This window comes from Stegostoma tigrinum, chromosome 3, assembly GCF_030684315.1.
Source record: "Stegostoma tigrinum isolate sSteTig4 chromosome 3, sSteTig4.hap1, whole genome shotgun sequence".
In the NCBI taxonomy this organism is placed as follows: domain Eukaryota; kingdom Metazoa; phylum Chordata; class Chondrichthyes; order Orectolobiformes; family Stegostomatidae; genus Stegostoma; species Stegostoma tigrinum.
The window spans coordinates 58,668,266-58,688,524 of record NC_081356.1 but is presented as its reverse complement, the minus strand read 5'-3'; the positions used below and the strand labels follow the sequence as shown (position 1 = coordinate 58,688,524).

Genomic DNA, 20,259 nt, shown 5'->3' with positions numbered 1-20,259 from the left:
TTCTAACTTGGTGTCATCAGCCAATTTCTAGTCTAAACATTTTTTCCAGTTCTAAAGTCAACATTATTGATGTATTATTAGAACTAGCTAAGATAAAATGATTGGCTGAACTTTTTTTTAAACCCACTTTGCACTTATGAATCCTGAAACATTCCACTTTAGAAGTCACTGGAGATAGGGACATTAAATATTTTTAAGACAGATTCTTGTTAGTCAAGGAAATCAAAGGTTATTGGAAAAAAAATGGGAATATGGAATTCAAACACAGATCTTTATTTTTTGTGCCATGCCCATTTGACTGCAAAGCTATGCGATGTACTACAATCCTAAGAACAAGATTGCAGTGTTCTTTGGCCTTACATGGAGTAGATTCTCAGAGTTACGCATGTTTTTCAAGGTAAGAAATAGACGAAACATTCGGTAACATTTGTATTATGATTTATACAATGGTGGAGCAGGCTTGAAGGACTGAATAGCGTATTTCTGCTCTTAGTTTCTACGTTCCTAGCTACAGTAGTTCAAGAAGGCAGTTCCCCACTACTTTATTGAAAATAATTGGGGATTGACAAGAAATGCTAAGCGTGTTAGTGATGCACACATCCTATGAATAACAACAAAACAAGCAACAGCTTGTGTGATTTTTATTGATCAGCTACTGGAGTAGGGACAGAAGGAGGAAGTGCCTCAAAAATTCCAGACACAAGAGTTTAACAATATTTGAAGAATGACTACAATGGACCATATTTTCCCATCATCAGTCTCTTTTGAGAAAGAGGGCAAAATTTTCAATCCACTGTCACAACCATTCTTTTATACATTATTTAGTTGCTCAGCCGTTTCTTACCTTGAAAAGCATGCATTGTTCTGAGAATCTACCTCACTCCATATGAGGCCAAGGAAGACTCCTATCAGTACACAGCAAAGCTTTGCAGACTAATAGGCATGGCACCAAAAGCAAAGAATGATAGAGTTTTAAATTCCATATAGCAGCATTACCATACAAGAATTGAAGTGCTTAGCCTATAATTCCTTAAAACATAAATTGCTGTGTATGCATCATAATATATTAGCAATATGTGCTGAATGATTATTCAACAAAGAATACTTAAAAAAGTTAACCTCTGCTGTGATCAAAACAAAAATTCTCTACAGACTAATCTAGGGACAAGCAGCCAGCACTGCCCATGTCCCACAAGTGAATAAATCCAAGGCAAGACACCACACAGCTTCTCCTTACATGAGATTGTCCAGGAGGATCATTAGGCAAGCTCAGAACAAGGGAACATAGTCACTTAACAGATCAAATAAGAATATTTTAGCAAAAAAATCTACTCATGGTAGTTCGAATGGTGAAATTATTGCTATAAAGGATGATTTATGCAGATAACATACATTTGAGGTGAAGCTCGATATCTATGGGAACCAAATTGGGATGAATGAGGCCTACTTGCAAATATTCAGTGAAAATGAAGTAATTTTTAAAAATTCTAATTACTTAAAATAATCCTTCAAGTGGCAAAGTCCAGTTCATAAATAGCAACATCGTGAAATAAGTATCTGCCACAACGTCCAATACAAAAATGTTTTCAATAATTTCAAAGATGGAATGCCTGGGCAATAGGGTGGTGAGAATACCATCCCATTTTAGTGTCTAGTTGAAACTTTCCTCTTATAGTGCAGGTTGAAATTTTTGTGGCTCTATCCCACAACTGTTCTATGAATTACGACACTGTCAAGACTGTCTGCAATCCACTACCTAATATTGCATAATGTTTTAATTCAACTCAATGTTAAACAACTTTGATTTCTGTTGCATTCAAAAGAAAAACTCATCAACAATGAAAGGTGCCAGAGGGGGATCTTGTGTTCTACAGTGAGAATGATCATGTATGATGATGTAGTTAATGACCTGTGGATATAATATCCTGATTATTGCAAACCAATTATTCTTTAAGGAGATTCCTGCTGCTTGAGCTGGGTGTTCCTGAATTTTTAGAGGGGGGGGGAGAAAACACTCACTGTATATAAAGACATTACATTGAAAATTTAGTCGCAAGATTATGTTGCACGGTGTCTCAGTAGTTAGCACTCCTGCCTCACAGCACCGGGGACATGGGTTCAAATCCAGCCTCGGGCAACTGTTTGGAGTTTGCAGAAACTCTCCATTTCTGCATGGGTTTCCTCCACTGTCCAAAGATGTGGAGGTTGGGTGGATTGGCCATACTAAATTGCTCATAATATCCAGGGATGTGCAGGGTAGGTGTATTAGCCATGGGAAATGTGGAGTTTATAGGGATGCGTCTGGATATGATGCTGTTTGGAAGGGTGTGGACTTGATGGGCTAAACAGCCTGCTTCCGGACTGTAGGGATACTATTCTATTCCAAAGCAATATTCACATCTGCACAAATTGCTCACCATTCCAGTTCAGGTACTTAAGTGTTTGTGACAATAAAAAATGATGAGTAGAATTCAAATGCTAGACTTTATCTTTTCTCTCATAATTAGAAAGCTCAATAAGTTTTTCTATGAATTTTATTTGTGTTGCCACAAGACCTTACGTACAGTAGTCAAGAGATTTCAAATGCATATGTACCACATATATACAAACACAAGGTAGCTGTCAACATTTTTTACACAAGCATCATTGTTTTAAAGTGGGCAACTTGAGTAGCAAATCCTCAAAAACATCCATTTATTCAAAAGCAACATACAGTATCAAGCATATTCACGATTCCTTTCTCTTGATGTGTCTTCAGTCAATTACATAAAACAAGTTACTGTACAATTTTCAGCTGCATCTTTTCCCAAAACCAACATTTTAAAAATATCACTGGTACAATAATTCAATTTATTTGCTTTGTGGGTGTAACTCATAGTTCAAGGTAAATGAATGGGAAATTCAAAAGTGTAATTAAATAAAATCCATCCATTTAGCTTTGCCAAACCACCAATGCTTTCACAACTGATTTTATTATTTAGAAACAATGATACATTTCTCCTATTATCCACATCTTTAGTAATTAAATAACATTTGAATCACTGTTGTGATATTTCCTTATCAAACAAGTTTTTATACAAACTTTTTACTTTGATAAATACACACGTATGGCACTGTTAAACAAAACAAAATAAAATTCTAAAGATTGAACAGAAATTCAACCTTCTATTGAAAAAGATTCACACAAGCCTGAACTTCATTATTACATTAATTGCTTTAAAATAATTTAACAGTTAAGATGCCATCTTATCTATTTCATTTGCATAAAGTTGTTCAGTTGTAATTTGGTTTACTGGAAAGATGCCAGATTGGTCAAAAAAGGCTAGAAATTTACAATTATATCAACATAAACATAATTTTGAACAAAAATGTGACCCAATTAAAAACATTACTCACTTAAACTCAATAACAACAGGGATCTCATTGTGGCAAAACGCAAAATCACTCTATTCTCTCAAGAACCAACTTAAAACAACTACTGGATTGCCTCAACTGTGGCAGCATTGCAGAGGACTGGCACACAAGGATCACCACAGTTTATAAGCAATCAAATTGCAATGCAAATGTTTTCAGCCTCCTTTGAAATTCATTCCAGTTGGGTCCTTTTATGTGCTGATTTTCCCTGAGTTGAGGAACCTGTTGCGAATTTACTACTAAGGCCTGTAAGTAGAGGGGTTTTTTTAAGAAAAATAACACAAATGTGAAATATTAAACAAGTTATGAAAATATACAAATGAGCACAACATCAAAATGATTACTGCGAGACACAGAAAATCTGGGAACAGGGCTCTGCTTTCACATACAGGGCTTAAAATCGATGAAGTGCAAAGTCAAAGAGATTAACAAAAACTTCCTCCTCCTAAAAAAAACTTGGTGGTTTTGCTCACTTGAAGGTCTGTCTCCATCTGAGTGGAGTTATAGCTTCTAGCCTGGTTAGACATCAAAGCATAGCCACCTAATAGCAAGAAAACATACTAGCTAGGAACAATGAATACCTTCTAAAGGCCATAATATGAGCAGATGTAGACTATATGGCATTTGAGCCCTGTTCCATCTTTTAGTATCATTATTGTTGAATTTAGCCTTTAACTCTACCTTCCTGCGTACTCCCCATATCCTTTGATTCTGAGAGCAAAAATCTGTTTCCTGTCTTAAATATATTCAATGTTGGAGCATAACAATTCTATAGAATGAAGAATTTTATAGACTCACAGACCTTTCCATAAGTACTTTCTCCTCATCTCAGTCCTAAACAAATGGCCTCTTATTCAAGACTGTGCTCTTAGTTTTAGATTTCCCGGCCAATGGAAACAATCTCTCAGTGCCTAACTTATCAAGCCTCTTTAGAATCTTCTATGACTCAATGAGATTACCTCTCATACTGGCCCAAATGACTCAGTTTCTCATCATAGGGCAACTGTCTCACCTCTGGGATCTGTTGAATGAACTCCTGCTGTATCGTCTCCAATGTGGAGACTAAAACTGTACATTGTTCTTTAGAAGTGGTCTCACCAAAATTATGTGCAATTTTAGCAAGACTTTTTCCTATAATTCAATCCTCTTCTAATACAGACAACGCAATTTGCCTTTCTAATTGCTTGCTGCATCAGCATGCTGATATTGTGCTCCTTGTATGAGCATACCCAGATATTTGTGTACATCAAAACTTATTTCACATGTTTAAAAATGTTTTGCTTTTCTATTCTTACAATCATGATGAATAATCCAGCATTTCTATACATTATTCTCTATCTCCACTTTTGTTGCCCACTACTTAAACAGTCTTTGTTTGCAGCAACCATCTCCTCTCTACAACTTACCTTTCAACCTAGCTTTGTATCATCAGTAAACTTAGATTCGTTACTTTCTCTTCATCCAAATTATTGGTACATGCACTGATCCTTGAGGTACTCCATTATTCAATGTTATTCAGGTTTATACCCAAGTTTGGCTTCTTGTTCATTAACCAATCTCTGTAAAGTGATGTACTATTTCCACTCCATTAGCCAATATTTTGCTTCTTAACCTTCAATGTGACATCTTTGAATGCCTTTCAGAAAAGGTACTGGTTTCTTACATTTGCGTGGCTTGTTTCACCCTCAAGGAACTCGGATCAAGAAGCTTAGATAAATTTTTCAAACACAATTTACTGTTCACAAAATTATGCTGACTCTGCCTGAATGTATATTCTCGCTCTAAATGCCATAGTACATCTTTAATAATGGACTCTAGCAGTTTTCCAATCACAGAAGTTACACTAATTGGTTTATAATTTACTTCTTTTTGTCTCTTCTTTCTTGAACAGAAAGTGTTTTTACACATACATTTTTTCCAATCTGTTGGGACAAAAGACATCTCGGAGTGCACGTTCATAGGTCCTTGAAAATATAGTGGCAGGAAGATATGATAGTGAACGAGATGTTTGGTATGCTTGCCTTTATTGGTCAGTGTATTGAGTAGAGTTAGGGGGTCATGTTGTGGCTGCATAGGACATTGTTCATAACCAAAGTATGGAGCTGGATGAACAGAGCAGGCCAAGCAGCAACTGGGAGCACAAAAGCTGACGTTTCGGGCGTCAGCTTTTGTGCTCCTAAGATACTGCTTGGCCTGCTGTGTTCATCCAGCTCCACACTGTTATCTCGGATTCTCCAGCATCTGCAGTTCCCATTATCTCAGGACACTGGTTAGGCCACTTTTGGAATACCGGTGTTCAATTCCGGTCTCCCTCCTACAGGAAGGATGTTGTGGAACTTGAAAGGGTTCAGAAAAGATTGACCAGGATGTTGCCAGGGTTGGGGGTGTTTGAGGTACAGGGAGAAGCTAAATAGGCTGGGGCTATTTGCCTGGAGCTTCAAGGCTGAGGGGTGACTTCATATAGTTAATAAAATCATGAGGGGCACAGATAGGGTGAATAACCAAGATCTTTTCCTCAGGGTAGTGGAGTCCGAAACTAGAGGGCATAGGTTTAAGTTAAGAGGGGAAAGGTATAAAAGGGATCTTAGGGGCAACTTTTTCATGGAAAACGGTACTGCTTATTTGGAAATAAAGTTCCAGAGGAAGTGGTGGAGGCTGATACAATGGCAACATTTAAAAGGCATCTGGACAGGTCCATGAACAGGAATGGTTTTCAGGGATATGGGCCAAATGTAAGCAAATGGGACTAGATTAATTTAGGATATCTGGTTGGCATGGATAAGTTGGACTGAATGGTCTGTTTCCATACTGTACAGCTCTATGACTATCTCAAGAATCACAGAAATTTTGGAAGGTTACAACCAATGCATCTACTATTTTTACAGCCACTTTTTAAAAACACCTTTGGATACTGGAAGTCTGGCCCAGGGAATTTTACAGCCTGAAGTCCTATTAGCATTCCCATTATTTTTCTCTCACACAGGATCGTTTTAAGTTCCTTGTTCCCTTTTGTCTCTTGATTTCTCCATCTTGCTATGACTTTCAATGGCGTTAAAAATGGACATTACAACATCCTGACGGTTACCATTGTCCAGAAAATGAATGACCAACCAACCATATAAATACTGTGTGGCGACAACAGCAGGTCAGAAGTTCAGTATTCAGCAGTGAACAACTCATCTCCTGACTCCCATCTTCAAGACACATGTCAGGAATAAGATGGAATACCTTTCACTTGCCTAGATGAGTTCAGCACAGGAACACTCGAGAAGCTTAAGAAAATACAAGCCAAAAAAACCCAACTTTACAGGCATCCTTTCCACCACCTTCAACATTTACTCCTGCTACTAACACAGAGTGGCAGAAGTCTATCATTGCAGTAAACCACCAAGGCACCTTCCAAACCCATGACCACTAGCATCTAGAAGAACTAGTTCGCAAATGCTACTACCACTTAAGTTCCCCTTCTAGCCACATACCATCCTGACCTAGATCTGTATTGTATTGCCTTCACTGTTGCTGGGCCAAATCTGAGACTTCTCTTACTAACAGCATTAATGGTTCACCAACATAAAATGAACAGCAGCATGACCACTATCATGATAACAATAACAATTTTATGGAACTTCAACATGCTATCTCCACTTTCAAGTCAGACCCCTACTCCAGAACAATCCAGGAAAATAGATGACCCTGGCTTCTTAATCCATTTCCTCCTCCACCTCAACTTCCAACAACAGCATGAGGGATTCACAGATGTCTTTGCTATTTAGGTTTGACTACCCATTCAGCTGCCTCTGAAATAAAGGATTCTTCTCACAGGCAATTAAGGATGAACAATAAATATTGGCATAGTCATTGACCCCAACGTTCTGTGAACGGATAAATATTTTCTGCTATTCTTAGGATGCAGTTTGTCTCTTCTACTGTAAAGACTGATACAAAATACTTACGCACAATCTCAGCCCTTTCATCATATCCCATTATTAGTTCTCCACTTCACCTGCGTTTTTCACAGACTTGTAGAAGGGTTTTATAGTTTGTATTTATATTCCTTGCTGGTTTTCTTTCATCATACTCTCCCTCAATTATTTTTGTGTCATCATCCTTTGCTGATTTCTAAAATGTTGCCAATGTTCTGGTTTACCACAAATCTTTACAGCATTGTTTGCCTTTTATTTCAACTTAATACCACACTTAACCTTATTAGTTAGCCACAGATGATGCATTGTTCTAGCATGATTTTTCTTCCTTAATGGAAAAAAAATCTTTGTTCAGTTATGAAACATCTCAGGTATCCTTCTCTACCATCTTATCTTTCAATCTATTAACGCAACCCACTTTCACCAATTCTCTTTTCATACATATGTAACTGTATTTACTTAAAGATTAAGACATTTAGTATAGACTCGCCTTTCTTACTCTCAAATAGAATTTGAAAATCTATCATGTTACGATCACTCTTGGCTAGAGGATCCTTTACATCAGAGGCAACTGAACAGGTAGTCTAAAACCTCAGTAGCAAAGGCATCCATGAATCCTTCTTACTGTTGTTGGAATTTAAGGTGGATGGATTAAGTAAAGAAGGTCATCTCTTTTCCTGGATTGTTCTGGAGTAGGGGTCTGTCTTGAAAGTGGAGATAGCATGTGGAAGCTCCATAAAATTGTTATCATGATAGTGGTAAGCATAATCCATCAATTTTCAGCATTATGTTAATATTTGAGATTTCATACACTAAAATGGTTTAAGAAAGGAATAAAAACTGACTTAAAGTGGCCACAACGATCACCTCACCAAGCTCATGAAATCAATGTGCATTAAGCTATTACAACCTGACCTGAAATTAACACCTAATGAATAGGAAGAAACTCACTCAGTCAGTCATGAAGAAACCTATATCTCCTGTTCCTGGCTTGCAACTTCCTGGAATTTTCACATATGGGAATGAATTTTGCTGCAAGAACTGAAAGACATTCTCCCACTGCAAAATCATACCAATGTGGTCTCGGGTTAAATTATAAGAACGCAGGAATCTTGTAGAACTTGTAAAAACACAAATTCTTTATCTTCCTATTATCATGTTGAGAAGTTACGGTGGTGTAATCACAATGTCACTGGACTCGTCATCCAGAAACTCAAGTTAATGCATAGGGATATTGGTTCAGATTTCACCAGAGCACCAGAACACCCACTAACTCTCTATTTTAGAAGAGGAAATTTTCCATCTTTACTTAGTATATATTGGACTCCAGACCCAAAGCAATATAGTTAACTCTTAAGTGAAATGGCTAGGCAAGTCACTCCTTCTGCACGGTCATCAGAAATAGCCAATAAATGGGAGACAGTGTTGAGCCAGTGAAGCCCACATCCCATTGAAAAATACAAAACATAAAATACTGAAATTTCCAAACCTGGTTGAGAATTTAAGAATCCTCTTTGCTTTCGTTTCTCCTTCTGTGTTTAAAAAAAAAGATGATGTCTGAATTAGTGGACAGGTAAGTTAAGCTTGAGTACGCTACACTTCTCCTTCCCACCCCTACTACTACTCATTTTTTTTGTTCCCCCAAATAAATGAGTTTAATATTTAAACTATTTGATATCAACATCTGACACTAAATTATCAATGCAAATTTGTAGCTGGTCACACATCATTTATTCTCACCCTTACTTTGCTGTACTCGTTTCCAACACTGGATGATGAGGATGCAGCAACTTCAGTGCTTGTTAAACCTGCAAAACATAAATGCAAAGAAAAAAATTCCAGTAAGTAGCATTATAAAGATATATCTTAAATGCAAATGTTCCTTACTGACAAATTACTATTGAAAGCAAAAGCATTCCATTGAATTCTATCGCATCTTTGAGCTGTAATGCAGAACAACAAAGTATGACGACTAATTTGAATTAAGACCCTAATAAGTAACACCTGAAGCTAAATTTCAGTATTTAATCAGTACCTTTGTGACGAGGACATTCCTTTTTGATGTGACCTTCCTTGCCACAGACAAAGCAACATTTATCTCTGTCCTCCTGCTTCCTCCTTTGTTCTGGATACGGCCTGGAAGTTCTCTCCTTGAGAACTTCATTTGTTGCTCGATCTTCCTTTAATTTCCTCGGTGTACGAATCTCTGGGTAGAATTCTTCTTCTTTTACTCCAAAATCCTTTAAATCTTCTCCATGTAGCTTTGACACTTCTTTATTTGGGGATTTAGGGTTTTCAGGTTTTCTTTTTGCTTTGGCTTCGGAGGGTTTTTGAAATTTGTCATTGAACCCTGATTTGGATCTAATATCATCAAGATTTAGTTGTCTTGTTTTGCTGTTAAAAAAATTATTTCAAGAGTGTTTTGTTAGGAAACAATAATTTGCCACTGTTGAATATATTCACAGATTACAGTGCAAAAAGAGGCCATTCGGCCCACCGTGCCTGCACAGCTCTTTGGCCTAGTGCCAACCTCCTACCATTTCCTGATATCCCTGCACAGTTGCTATCCAAATAAAGATTCAATGCTCTCTTGAATGGTCTAGTGTATGGAGTGTGTGACAGGAAGTTTGTTTTACAGGTGTCCAATTCTGGTTATCACAATTTAAGAAGCAGCCAAGAGCCTGAAGGAGGTACAGAGGAGATTTACAAGAATGATATCAAGGATAAGGAAATATAGATTTACAAAAATAATAGAAATTGTTACCCTTAAGTAGAGACAGTTATGAACAGGAGATTTCATAGATTTGCTGGAAATTGAGGGGTTTTGGTAAGATTAAATTAGGAGATCAAACAAAGAATTGCAGACAGTGGCAATAAAGAGAACAATTTTGACTGGTAGAGAACCAGTAAATAGAGGACACAGACTTAAGGTAATTGGAGAAGATTGATGGGTGGGGAAGTAATTTTCTTTTTACACATTAAGTTATGATCTGAAAAGGCACCAGAAACAAATTCAAATGTAATTTCTGAAATGGAATTGGATAACCACCCGTAAAGGAAACCTATTCAGGGCTGGGAAAGAGGGATGAATTGGATAATTATTTCAATGAACCAAGACTGACACGTCATCCTCTTCTTTGTTAAATAATTCTGTGATGTATGATAATGAAATCTTTTAATAAAATCTACAATGAGTATTGAAAAAAACATTCACGCAAAGATACAACACTTCTACAGAATCTCCTTCCTCATCTTTTTAATCTTCACGGTCTTTCATTTTGAGCTCTGATTCTTCATCTAGACTTCTCCAATTTTAAGAAGTTAGGTGCAATGGACAGTCAAAAAAATGTTATTTCAGAGTACAATGGGACCTTGATCAGATGGGCCAATGGGCTGAGAACTGGCAGATGGAGTTCAGTTTATATAAATATGAGGCAAACCAAGGCAGGACTTGTCAAATTACTGGAATGGTCCTGGAGTGTGTTGCCGAACAAAAAGATTTAGGGGTAGAGGTATACAAGTTCCTTGAAATGGAATCATAGGTAGACAGGATAGGGAAGGCGGTGTTTCATATGCTTGCCTTTATTGGTCAGTGTATTGAGTATGGGAGTTGAGAGGTCTTGTTGTGACTGTAAAGGATATTATAAGAAGAATGTTGTGAAACTTGAAAAGGTTCAGAAAAGATTTACAAGGATGTTGCTAGGACGATATGAGCTATAGTGAAAGGCTGAAAAAGGAGGGGCTTTTTCCCCCCCTCGAGCATTGGAGGCTGAGGGGTGATTTGTCAAAGTTTATAAAATCATGAGGGGTATGGATTGGGTAAATAGCCAAGGTTTTTTTCCTTGATAAGGGAGTCCTAAACTAGATGGCATAGGTTTAAGGTGAGGGGCAAGATTTGAAGGGGACCTGAGGTGCAATCTTTTCACTTGTGTCTGGATCAAGGTGCCACAGGAAGTGGTGAAGACGAGTACAATTACACTGCTTAAAAGGCATCTGTATGGGTTCATGAATAGGAAAGGTTTAGAGAAATATGGGCCAAATGCTGGTGGATGGGACTAGATCAATTTAGGTATCTGGTCAGTGCGGACCAAAGGATTTACAACCCTACTGTATAAATCTAAGACTCCAAAAGTGGTACAACTGTAACAGCGATTGCAATTAATTCATACTGTCATTAAAGTTGGTATCTTTTCCTCAACAGCATTCACTCATAAGTAGGCCCCAAATTCTGTTACCTTGCTCAAGTGATCGATTTCCACATCTCATTGCGTATTCCACAATGCTTTGTAAACAAGAAGAAAATACATGCTGTATAACAAATATAGTGGGCTGGAAGAAGGAGACATTTTACCTTCATGGCCTAAATTAGAAATACATTAACTAATAAGAATTATATTTAAAATAGCCATCTGAATGACAAAAATCAGGAGTTTACTGCATAAGCTTTATTCTTCAGTGCTAGCAGCAAAGAGTTGTGCAGGACAAATGTGAATTTTAGGAATCGGGGCACAATGTGATGTGGGACATAACCTACCAAAACTAATGGGTAGGAAATCATAAGAAGCATTTGCTTAAATTCTTGATATGCATTTCTAGTTGCCAAATGTTTGTGTTAAGAATGTCAAAAAGTTGATCTTTATTTGTTTTCTATAATCCATTTTAGCATCAGCTTTGTGGTTTTACAGTGTACTTTTGAAAGGATAACCTTCATTAACTTTAAAGGAATAAATCAAACGGTTTTATGACCACAACCTTAACTGGGATGACGAAGACCATTAGCCTTTAGGACCTGACTTTTCCAGAATATTGCAAGTTCACATCAAATATGTATAGGAGACAATAATAACTTCTCACAAAGGGACGGCCTATTATGCTGATCCACTGGTTTCAAAATGCTTATCCAGTGGTAGGTGCCTTGTGTCAAACATTTCACACTACTGAATGATGATAAAATACCCTTAGTATTTCTTAAGAGTCTAAACGTCCTGCCTGCACTGAATCAAATTCAGTGGTGAAAGTTTAAAATGAGCCAATTAAATGATTCTCTAATCTGTAGAATTCACTACCCAAAGTGTGGAGAATGCCAGGACACTGAATAAACTTAAGGGGACGGATTTTTAAGTAGTATTGGGTTAAAAGGTTATGGGGAACAAGAAATTGAAATAGTGACCAAGACGAGACCAGCTATGATCAACCAACTGTCGGAGCAGACTCGATAGGTTGTGATTGCCTACTCCTGCTCCTGAATCTTATATTCTTAAATTTCCCATTGATTGGGATGTGAAAAATGGTTTCAGATATAAATATCTATCCATTTAGTTTGTTCAATGGCTTCTTTTGCTATGTCTGTATTTGAATTTGAAGAATGCTCATTAAACAAAGCGCTTCCCTCGGACACTATGATCAGCCTTATTGCCACACATCCTTTCCATGCACCCCTCACCCCCCCCCATCCTTATGGCGACGGTTTTGGCAGTAACCACAATTTTATGGAGTATTCCAGGTTTAAATCCCAGTTTCGACTGACCAAAGATCAGTGGCCTGAAATACCTGATCCAAAAAGCCATCATATAAGCTTGCCACTTTTTTGAGCAAGTTTAACAGTGGGAGCAATTTAGAATTCAGTCAAGGAACTCCAAGAGATTGATTAACAGGGGTAAAATAGAGGTTGAGAATAAACTTGCAAGAACATTAAAGCAGACTGAAACAGCTATGTAAAAAGAAAAAGATTAATTAAGACAAATCTAGGCTCCTTACAGTCTGAGTTGATAAATGGCAAACATGGAAACGGCAGTGCAATTAAACAAGTCCTTCTGTTCTATCTTCAAAGGAGGTAGTACAAATAACTTACCAGAAACATTAGGGAGGCAGGGTGTTTTGAAAAGGAAATTAGTATTCATATTAAAAGAAACCTGGAAAAATTAACTGAACTGAAACTTGATAACCAGCATCCAAGAATATTAAAAGAGATGGCCAAGGAAATAGTGAAAGTTTTGGATGTTTACTTCCAAAATCACAAAGATTGTGGAACAGTCCCATCATACCAGAGGCTAGCAAATATTAACTCATTATTCAAAAAAAGGGAGAAAATCAGGAGTTACAGAGCCAGAAATCAGTAGTTGTGAAAATGCTGGAGTTTGTTTCAAAGGATGTGATAATCGGCACTTTTAAAAAAATATTGACAATACTACACAAAGTCACCAGGGATTTATTAAAGAGAAATCATATTTGACAAATCTCCTTAGCTTTTTCGGAAAATAACTAGTACAATAGATAACCATCAAGTAGATAAGATGAAATCCCATATAAGAGGTTATCGTGAAACATCAAAACAGACGAAAATAGGAGCAATTTACTGGCACGAATCAAGACTTGCTTAGCCGAGAGAAAAAAAATGAATAATTGTTCATTTTTGCAGTGGAAGGCATTGACAAGTGGGTTACCACAGAGATCAACACTTGGACCTTAGCTATTCATAATGTACAGTGAAGATTTGGATGATGGAATACAGTGTAATATTTGCACATTTGCTGATGACACAAAAGTAGGTGGGAGTACAAGTGGTGAGGATACAACAAGGTGACAAGGGTCTGATGAAGGGTCTAGGCCCGAAATGTCAGCCTTTGTGCTCCTAAGATGCTGCTTGGCCTGCTGTGTTCATCCAGCTCCACACTTTGTTATCTTGGACAAGGTAATTTAGACAAGTTGAATGAGTGGGAACACACATGGCCGATGCAGCAAAACATGGATAGATATGAAGTTGTCCACTTTTGGTAGGTAAAAAAGAATGGCAGAGTATGATTTAAATTTAAATAGACTGGGAAAGGCTGATTTAAAAAACACAACCTAGGTGTCCAATCAAGTATTTTGAATCAACCTGTTTAGACATGCTGTGAAACATTGCGGGCTCAGGTGGAATTTGAACTCTGACCTTCTGACTCAGAGGCTGTACATTACTATTGATTCACAAAAGCGCTCTAGGTGTCGTTGTATACTGGTCATTGGAAGTAAGTATGCAGGGGCAGCATTTCAAGAAATTTTGAGTCTTATTGTAGCTGTGCACACTTTGGTGAAAACATGGAGTACAACTGTGTACAGTCCTTAGCTAAAAAAAAACTGTATATTTGCCCCAGAGCGATGAGTGCAGCAAATGGTCATCAGGCAGATTCCTGGGATGGTAGGTTTGTCATAGGAGAAGAGATTGGTTCGTCTGGGCATGTATTCACTGGAGTTTATAAGAATCAGAGGAGTTCCATTGAGATGGATAACATTCTGTTAGGGCTAGACAGTCTGAATGCATATTATTTTCCCTGGCCAATGGGTCTTAGGAAATGTGCAGACCATTTCAGACTGAGTTGAGGAGAAACTTCTTCATTCGTAAGGTTGTGAACCTATGAAATTCTCTGTCAGAGAAGGCTGTGGAAGTGAAGTCACTGAATAGATTCAAGAAAGAAACAAATACATTTCTTGAAGCTAAAGGTATTAAAGGATCTTGGAAGAGAGCAGAACTGCGGTGTTGAGATACTGGTTGTCACATTAAATGGTGGTGTGGGTTCCAAATTCTCACTTCTTTGTGGGCAATGATGTTTCTTCTGAACTCTCTTCTCTTTTTGATTTGTTGATGACTATCTTACATTGTTGGCCCTGGTTTACCTTTATCCTGCAAATGGAACATTCTTTGTGTCTTCTTTATCAAAACCTTTTACAATTTTAAAAATTTCTTGGTGGTCACTCATCAGTCTACCCTTCAACAACAGATGCTGCCTGTTCATCCTTGCCAAACAGGTATAATCTCTCAGCTCTAGTATCATCTTATAAATGCTTGTTGCACTCTCTCCAACTGTTTCAATAAATAACCTTTAAATAGTGTGGAGACCAGAACTATACGGAATACTTCATGTGTATTCTGTGCGAGGTTCAACATATATTTAACGTTTTTTTAAATCCCATCCCTCGAGGAAGTAAACTCCAGTGCTTGGTTTGTTTTTGTTATAGTCTTGTGTGGCATTTTGTTCCTCTAACATACATAGATTCTTGTTTTCCAGCATCCTTTACTAGCGCTTCAATCCAGAACTCAAACAATAAAGCATGGGTGGAGCCACAGCCAGAATACGGTGTCTGTTTTGTATTTTACTGTAAAAAGATGTCATGGCTGTGGGTATACATAGAAGAGATTCAATAGCATACTAGCAATAAAAGGTTTTAGTTATGGGGAAAGTGGCGGCTGGTACAATTACAACATTTAAAAGGCATTTGGATGGATACACGAGTAGGAAGGGTTTAAAATGGATGTGGACCAAGTCCTGGCAAGCGGGACTAGATTAATTTAGGATACTTGGTTCAGCACGGACGAATTGGACCGAAGGCTCCCTTTCCATGCTGTATATGACTGAAGACAATAGGACTCACTGCTGAGATTAATGGAAGCTTGATAGATTCAAAATTATGTGGCTGTGTTTCTATAGGAATAAGAGAGGCCTGGACTAATAACAGAGAAAATATAAATTTAGGTGTTAGTATGGGTGTTTGAAAATTTCAAAATTAATTTTAAAAGAAACTTGTAAACAAAAAAAAATCAGTACAAGTGACCACAAGGCTACTGCATTCTTGAGAAAAACAATACATCTGTTTCATTTGAAGAACATTACTTTTTGGGATGCAGACGTAGCTAACCAAGCCAGCATTTCTTATCTATACACAATAGTTCAGGAGGAAGAAGTGGCGAGCTGCCTTCTTTGAACACCTCCTGAATCACTCAAATCCTTAGGATGTAGGAACACCCACAGCACTGTTGGGTAAGGACTTTCAGGACATTGTTACAGCAATAGTGAAAGATCACTGATCTCGTTTCAAATCAGGATTATATATGGTTTGGAGAGGAACTTGAAGGTGGTGGTGTTCCTATGCATCTCCTGCCTTTGTCCTCTTACATCGTAGAGGTTGTGGGTTTGGAAAATGTTACAGGAACCTTGGTAAATTACTGCAACACATCTAGTAGATAGCACACTCTGTTGCAACAGTGCATTTCTGTTGATGGAAGTGAATGTTGAAGGTAGTAGATGGGGTACCAAGAGGGTTGCTGTGTCTTGGTGTCAAGCTCCTTGAGGGTCACTGCAGCAACACCCATCCAGTTAGAGGAGACTATTCCATCATTCTTGTGCATACTAGACAGTAGACAGGTTTTGGGCAAGCAAATGTGCGATCCTTGCGTTGTCTAGCATAAGTTCTTCAGGAATATAATTGCCTCTTAATTACCCTCAGAAGAGAGATAAGCAAACTATTCACTTGCAGTTAGCCACACAATCTGTTCAAGTACTAACTCGTAACTAGAAATGGGCAACAAATGTTAACTATGCCAATGTAAATCACACTTCCAGGATGCACTTCAAAAGTAAATGAAAATGGGAAAAACTTCTAACACTTTGAAAAACCTCACCAAACATTGAAAAGAACCCTTTTTTGTTTTCAAATAGAAGTTCGTTGTTCAGAGACAAAATGCCTCATTACACTTTACTGGCTGCAGAAGTATGAAAAAGGAAAATCAATCAATATTTATGATTCCTTGTGTGCAGTGAAATCCTGCAATTCATACAAATGAACCATAATTTTTGAAATAGAATTAATGCTTCAAAATTAAGATTCACTTACATATACTTAGGTTGCCTCCACTGTAGAGGAACTTAACTCACCTTCTCCGTATGGGGCAGTCTTTCATAAAATGACCTATTTTCCCGCAAATTCTGCAGCATCTGTCATTTGGAGCTAACTTCCCCTCAGTCAGAATTTCTGGATCAAAGAAATACTCCTTCAATTAAAAAAAACAGCAAGTTAAAAATAATAATGATCATTGCACCAGCACAACAAGCAGCATTACTGGTAATAAAAACAGAAGTTGCTGGAAAAGCTCAGCAGGTCTGGCAGCATCTGTGAAGAAAAATCAGTTAATGTTTCGAGTTCTGAGGAAGTCACTGGATTCAAATGTTAACTCTGATTTGTCTTCACAGAGGCTGCCAGACCTGCTGAGCTTTTCCAGTAACTTGTGTTTTTGGCCCTGATTTACAGCATCAGCAGTCCTTCCGGTTTTTATTCAGCAAATTGCCTATAATTTTATATGGTTGACGAAATATGAAATAATTCTCCTTCTGTCTGAAATTATTCACGTATCGGAGAGGCTGTTTTGCGTTAAAAATATTTTCCATCAACAATTTTCTATGAGGCCCGAGTCTTTGTAAAGCAGAATATTACTCCTATATCTAGGAAGACTCCACTATTTTCTTGCAATCATGAAGAAGATACAATAAAATCATTTTATACAATAGGTGATTCTTTGTTTACCCATGCATTTTATTCCGTCTGCATTTACTTAGGGTAACTCTAATTAAACATAGGAGTGCAAGAGATTTAAGCTTCTTCCTCCATCCTACTATTTTCCTGTTTCCATCAATTAAATCAATTTAATTATTTATCTTTAAATGATAAGTGATTGGACTGGCTGAAGATATGCTGAGGATGTTTTCTAATTCTCAAGATTTGATTTTGTTTTAAAGAAGCTCTCTCTTAAGGGAAACCTAACAGCTTCAGATGATTTAAAGCACCAGAAGTCTGCTTCAGTTAGCATTTTTATAAATTTAGCAAAATCTGCTTGTATGATTACAGTAGGTCATATTACCGTTATCTGACAATAATGAAGGGATTACTGGCCACCACATTCAAGGGATTTAACTTTTTGCCTATATGCAAAAAAGTTACCAAAAGATATATTATAGCCATGTACAGCCACTTCAAGCTTACTTTAATCCTGTATAAGATAAATTGATTGGCAAACCTAAGGATCATCTATACAATGATGATGAAGGGAGAAAAATTAAAACTGGATAATTACTACCATGTTAACCTCTTTCCAATCATCAAAGTGATAGCAGTTTGTAATTTTTCCATGAAAAGCAACATTTATTCACCAGTAACCCACAGAACGGTATTCCAGCAGAACCAGTCAGGTGCAGGCCTTACTCAACCCCTCAATCTAGACATGGTCACAACAGCTCAAATGCTGGAGCAAGAGTAGCTGTCTTTGACATCCAGGCATCATGCATAACAGTATGGCTCACTGGAATCCTTTCATAACAAAGATCAATGGATTCAAAGGAAAAGCTTGCATCGCAATCAGCAGGGATACAGATGGAAAATAGTTGTGGTTACTAGAAGTGCCGGGGCTGCATGGTGGCTTAGTGGTTAGCACTGCTGCCTCACAGTACCAGGACCCTGGGTTCAATTCCACCCTTGGGCAACTGTCTGCGTGGAGTTTGCACATTCTCCCTGTGTCTGCATAGGTTTCCTCAGGGTGCTCGGGTTTCCTCCCACAGTCCAAAGATGTGCAGGAGAGGTGGACTGGCCATTTGCTCATAGTGTTCAGGGATGTGTAGATTAGGGGATGGATCTGGGTGCGATTGGGGTTAGCGTGGACTTGTTGGGCTGAACCGCCTGTTTCCAAACCATAGGGATTCTATGATTAAGTCAAGCACCACTGCTCTCGGAAATGCTTCACAACAGCCTTGTTGACTCCACAAAACTCTGCTACTTCATTAATAGCCTTTCCTCCCATCATAAAATCAGGATTGGGACTGTTTGCTGATGATTTTTGAAGGATCTGGTCTCATCCAGAGCTTTAATAATCAAGAAACTAGCAGAAACCTAGCTAACATCGAACTTGCATTACAAATGACAAACAACATTTGCACCATAGAAGATATTTCTCACCTTGAACAGGAGCAAGTTCAGTGATCTCCCAATGATCTTATAATGACAATACAGCTGCAGAAATCCTTACAGCTAAGCTTTGAAAGTTACCTAGATTACATGCGTGGACTCTGACAAGCAGTTTATTCATGTTAGTTATAGTTCTAGCCATTGGAGGGTTAGCTTACAATTTGTTTTTTAAAGATTCATTCACTTTTTCTGGGACCAATTCAAAATATTACAAAAATTTACTGATTTATCTTTAATGTTTCATTACTTAGGCATGAGATTTCACAGCCTCCTTTCTTTAGCTTTTGGCTGAGCTCCCTCCAATTTATTTAGTGACCTCATGAGTCCAGATTTGACAGCTGCAGCATAGACTTCCCTACAACTCCTGAGAGGTGACTCAAAAGTTGAAACCACACTGATCTCACGAACATTTGCTGCTTTCGTCTCCAAATGGAACCATGCTCAAAGCCAGACCTCAAACTGCAACAGGATTAGCTGCTTTTTATGGATGATTACTGTAATTTTTTGCCTTTAAGCTTCCTAGCTAAAGACATCGTCCAATTGTTTCTCAACTTCCAATACCTACTCCCAATTGCAGCTGTCTCATGGATAATAAATCGATGATTTATTTTAAGTGGATATTTAAATTTATCTTTTGATCTCCTAGTAGCTGGATGCTACACACGATCTTAAACAAAACAAAATGAACCCTGGAAATCAGAAACAAAAGCAGAAATTGTTTATAAGTACTCGGGTCTGGCAGCATCTGTGGAGAGAAAGCAGAATTAATGTTTATGGCCCACTGACGCTTCTTCAGAACTAATTTTAGCGAAGAAAAAGATGGTAAATATGCCGAAGATGGGGTGGGGGGTGGTGGAGGGAGTGGGAAGGAGTCCAGACAGAGAAGAAAACAGTTCAGCAGACAAATTAAACGGGTAAAGTCAGCCTGGAACAATTAATAGCTGCTAATGGGAACCATTAGTGGCTGACAATAGGTTGTCTGCAGTAACAGCCCATGTGAGGACTTGGTCTGGTGTGTGGGGGTTGGGATAAGTACATGGGTGAAGATGCTCAGGCCCTAAAATTACTAAACTTGATATTGAATCCTGAATGCTGCAGGGTCCCCAAGATGAAGTGCCATTCTTCCAGTTTGCATTGAGCTTCGCTGGCCTAAGAC

The 20,259-nt window shown here is 37.9% G+C and overlaps 1 protein-coding gene across 5 annotated transcripts in view; it reads right to left on the bottom strand.

Annotated features, from left to right (window-relative positions):
- Positions 1-2,516: 2,516 nt before the first annotated feature.
- Positions 2,517-20,259, bottom strand: part of LOC125451140 (terminal uridylyltransferase 7-like) — an 81,912-nt gene continuing 64,169 nt past the window's right edge. For 4 of the 5 annotated variants that reach the window (XM_048527914.2, XM_059644626.1, XM_059644625.1 and 1 more), the window contains 5 exons: positions 17,027-17,142; positions 9,373-9,731; positions 9,078-9,145; positions 8,827-8,869; positions 2,517-3,660 (listed from right to left, as the gene is read on the bottom strand). In XM_048527914.2, the coding sequence (XP_048383871.2) occupies positions 3,587-3,660; positions 8,827-8,869; positions 9,078-9,145; positions 9,373-9,731; positions 17,027-17,142 (660 nt within the window). In that variant the 3' untranslated portion in view covers positions 2,517-3,586. The remainder of the gene's footprint in view (positions 3,661-8,826; positions 8,870-9,077; positions 9,146-9,372; positions 9,732-17,026; positions 17,143-20,259) is intronic. The other variant, XM_059644624.1, reaches the window with a different exon arrangement.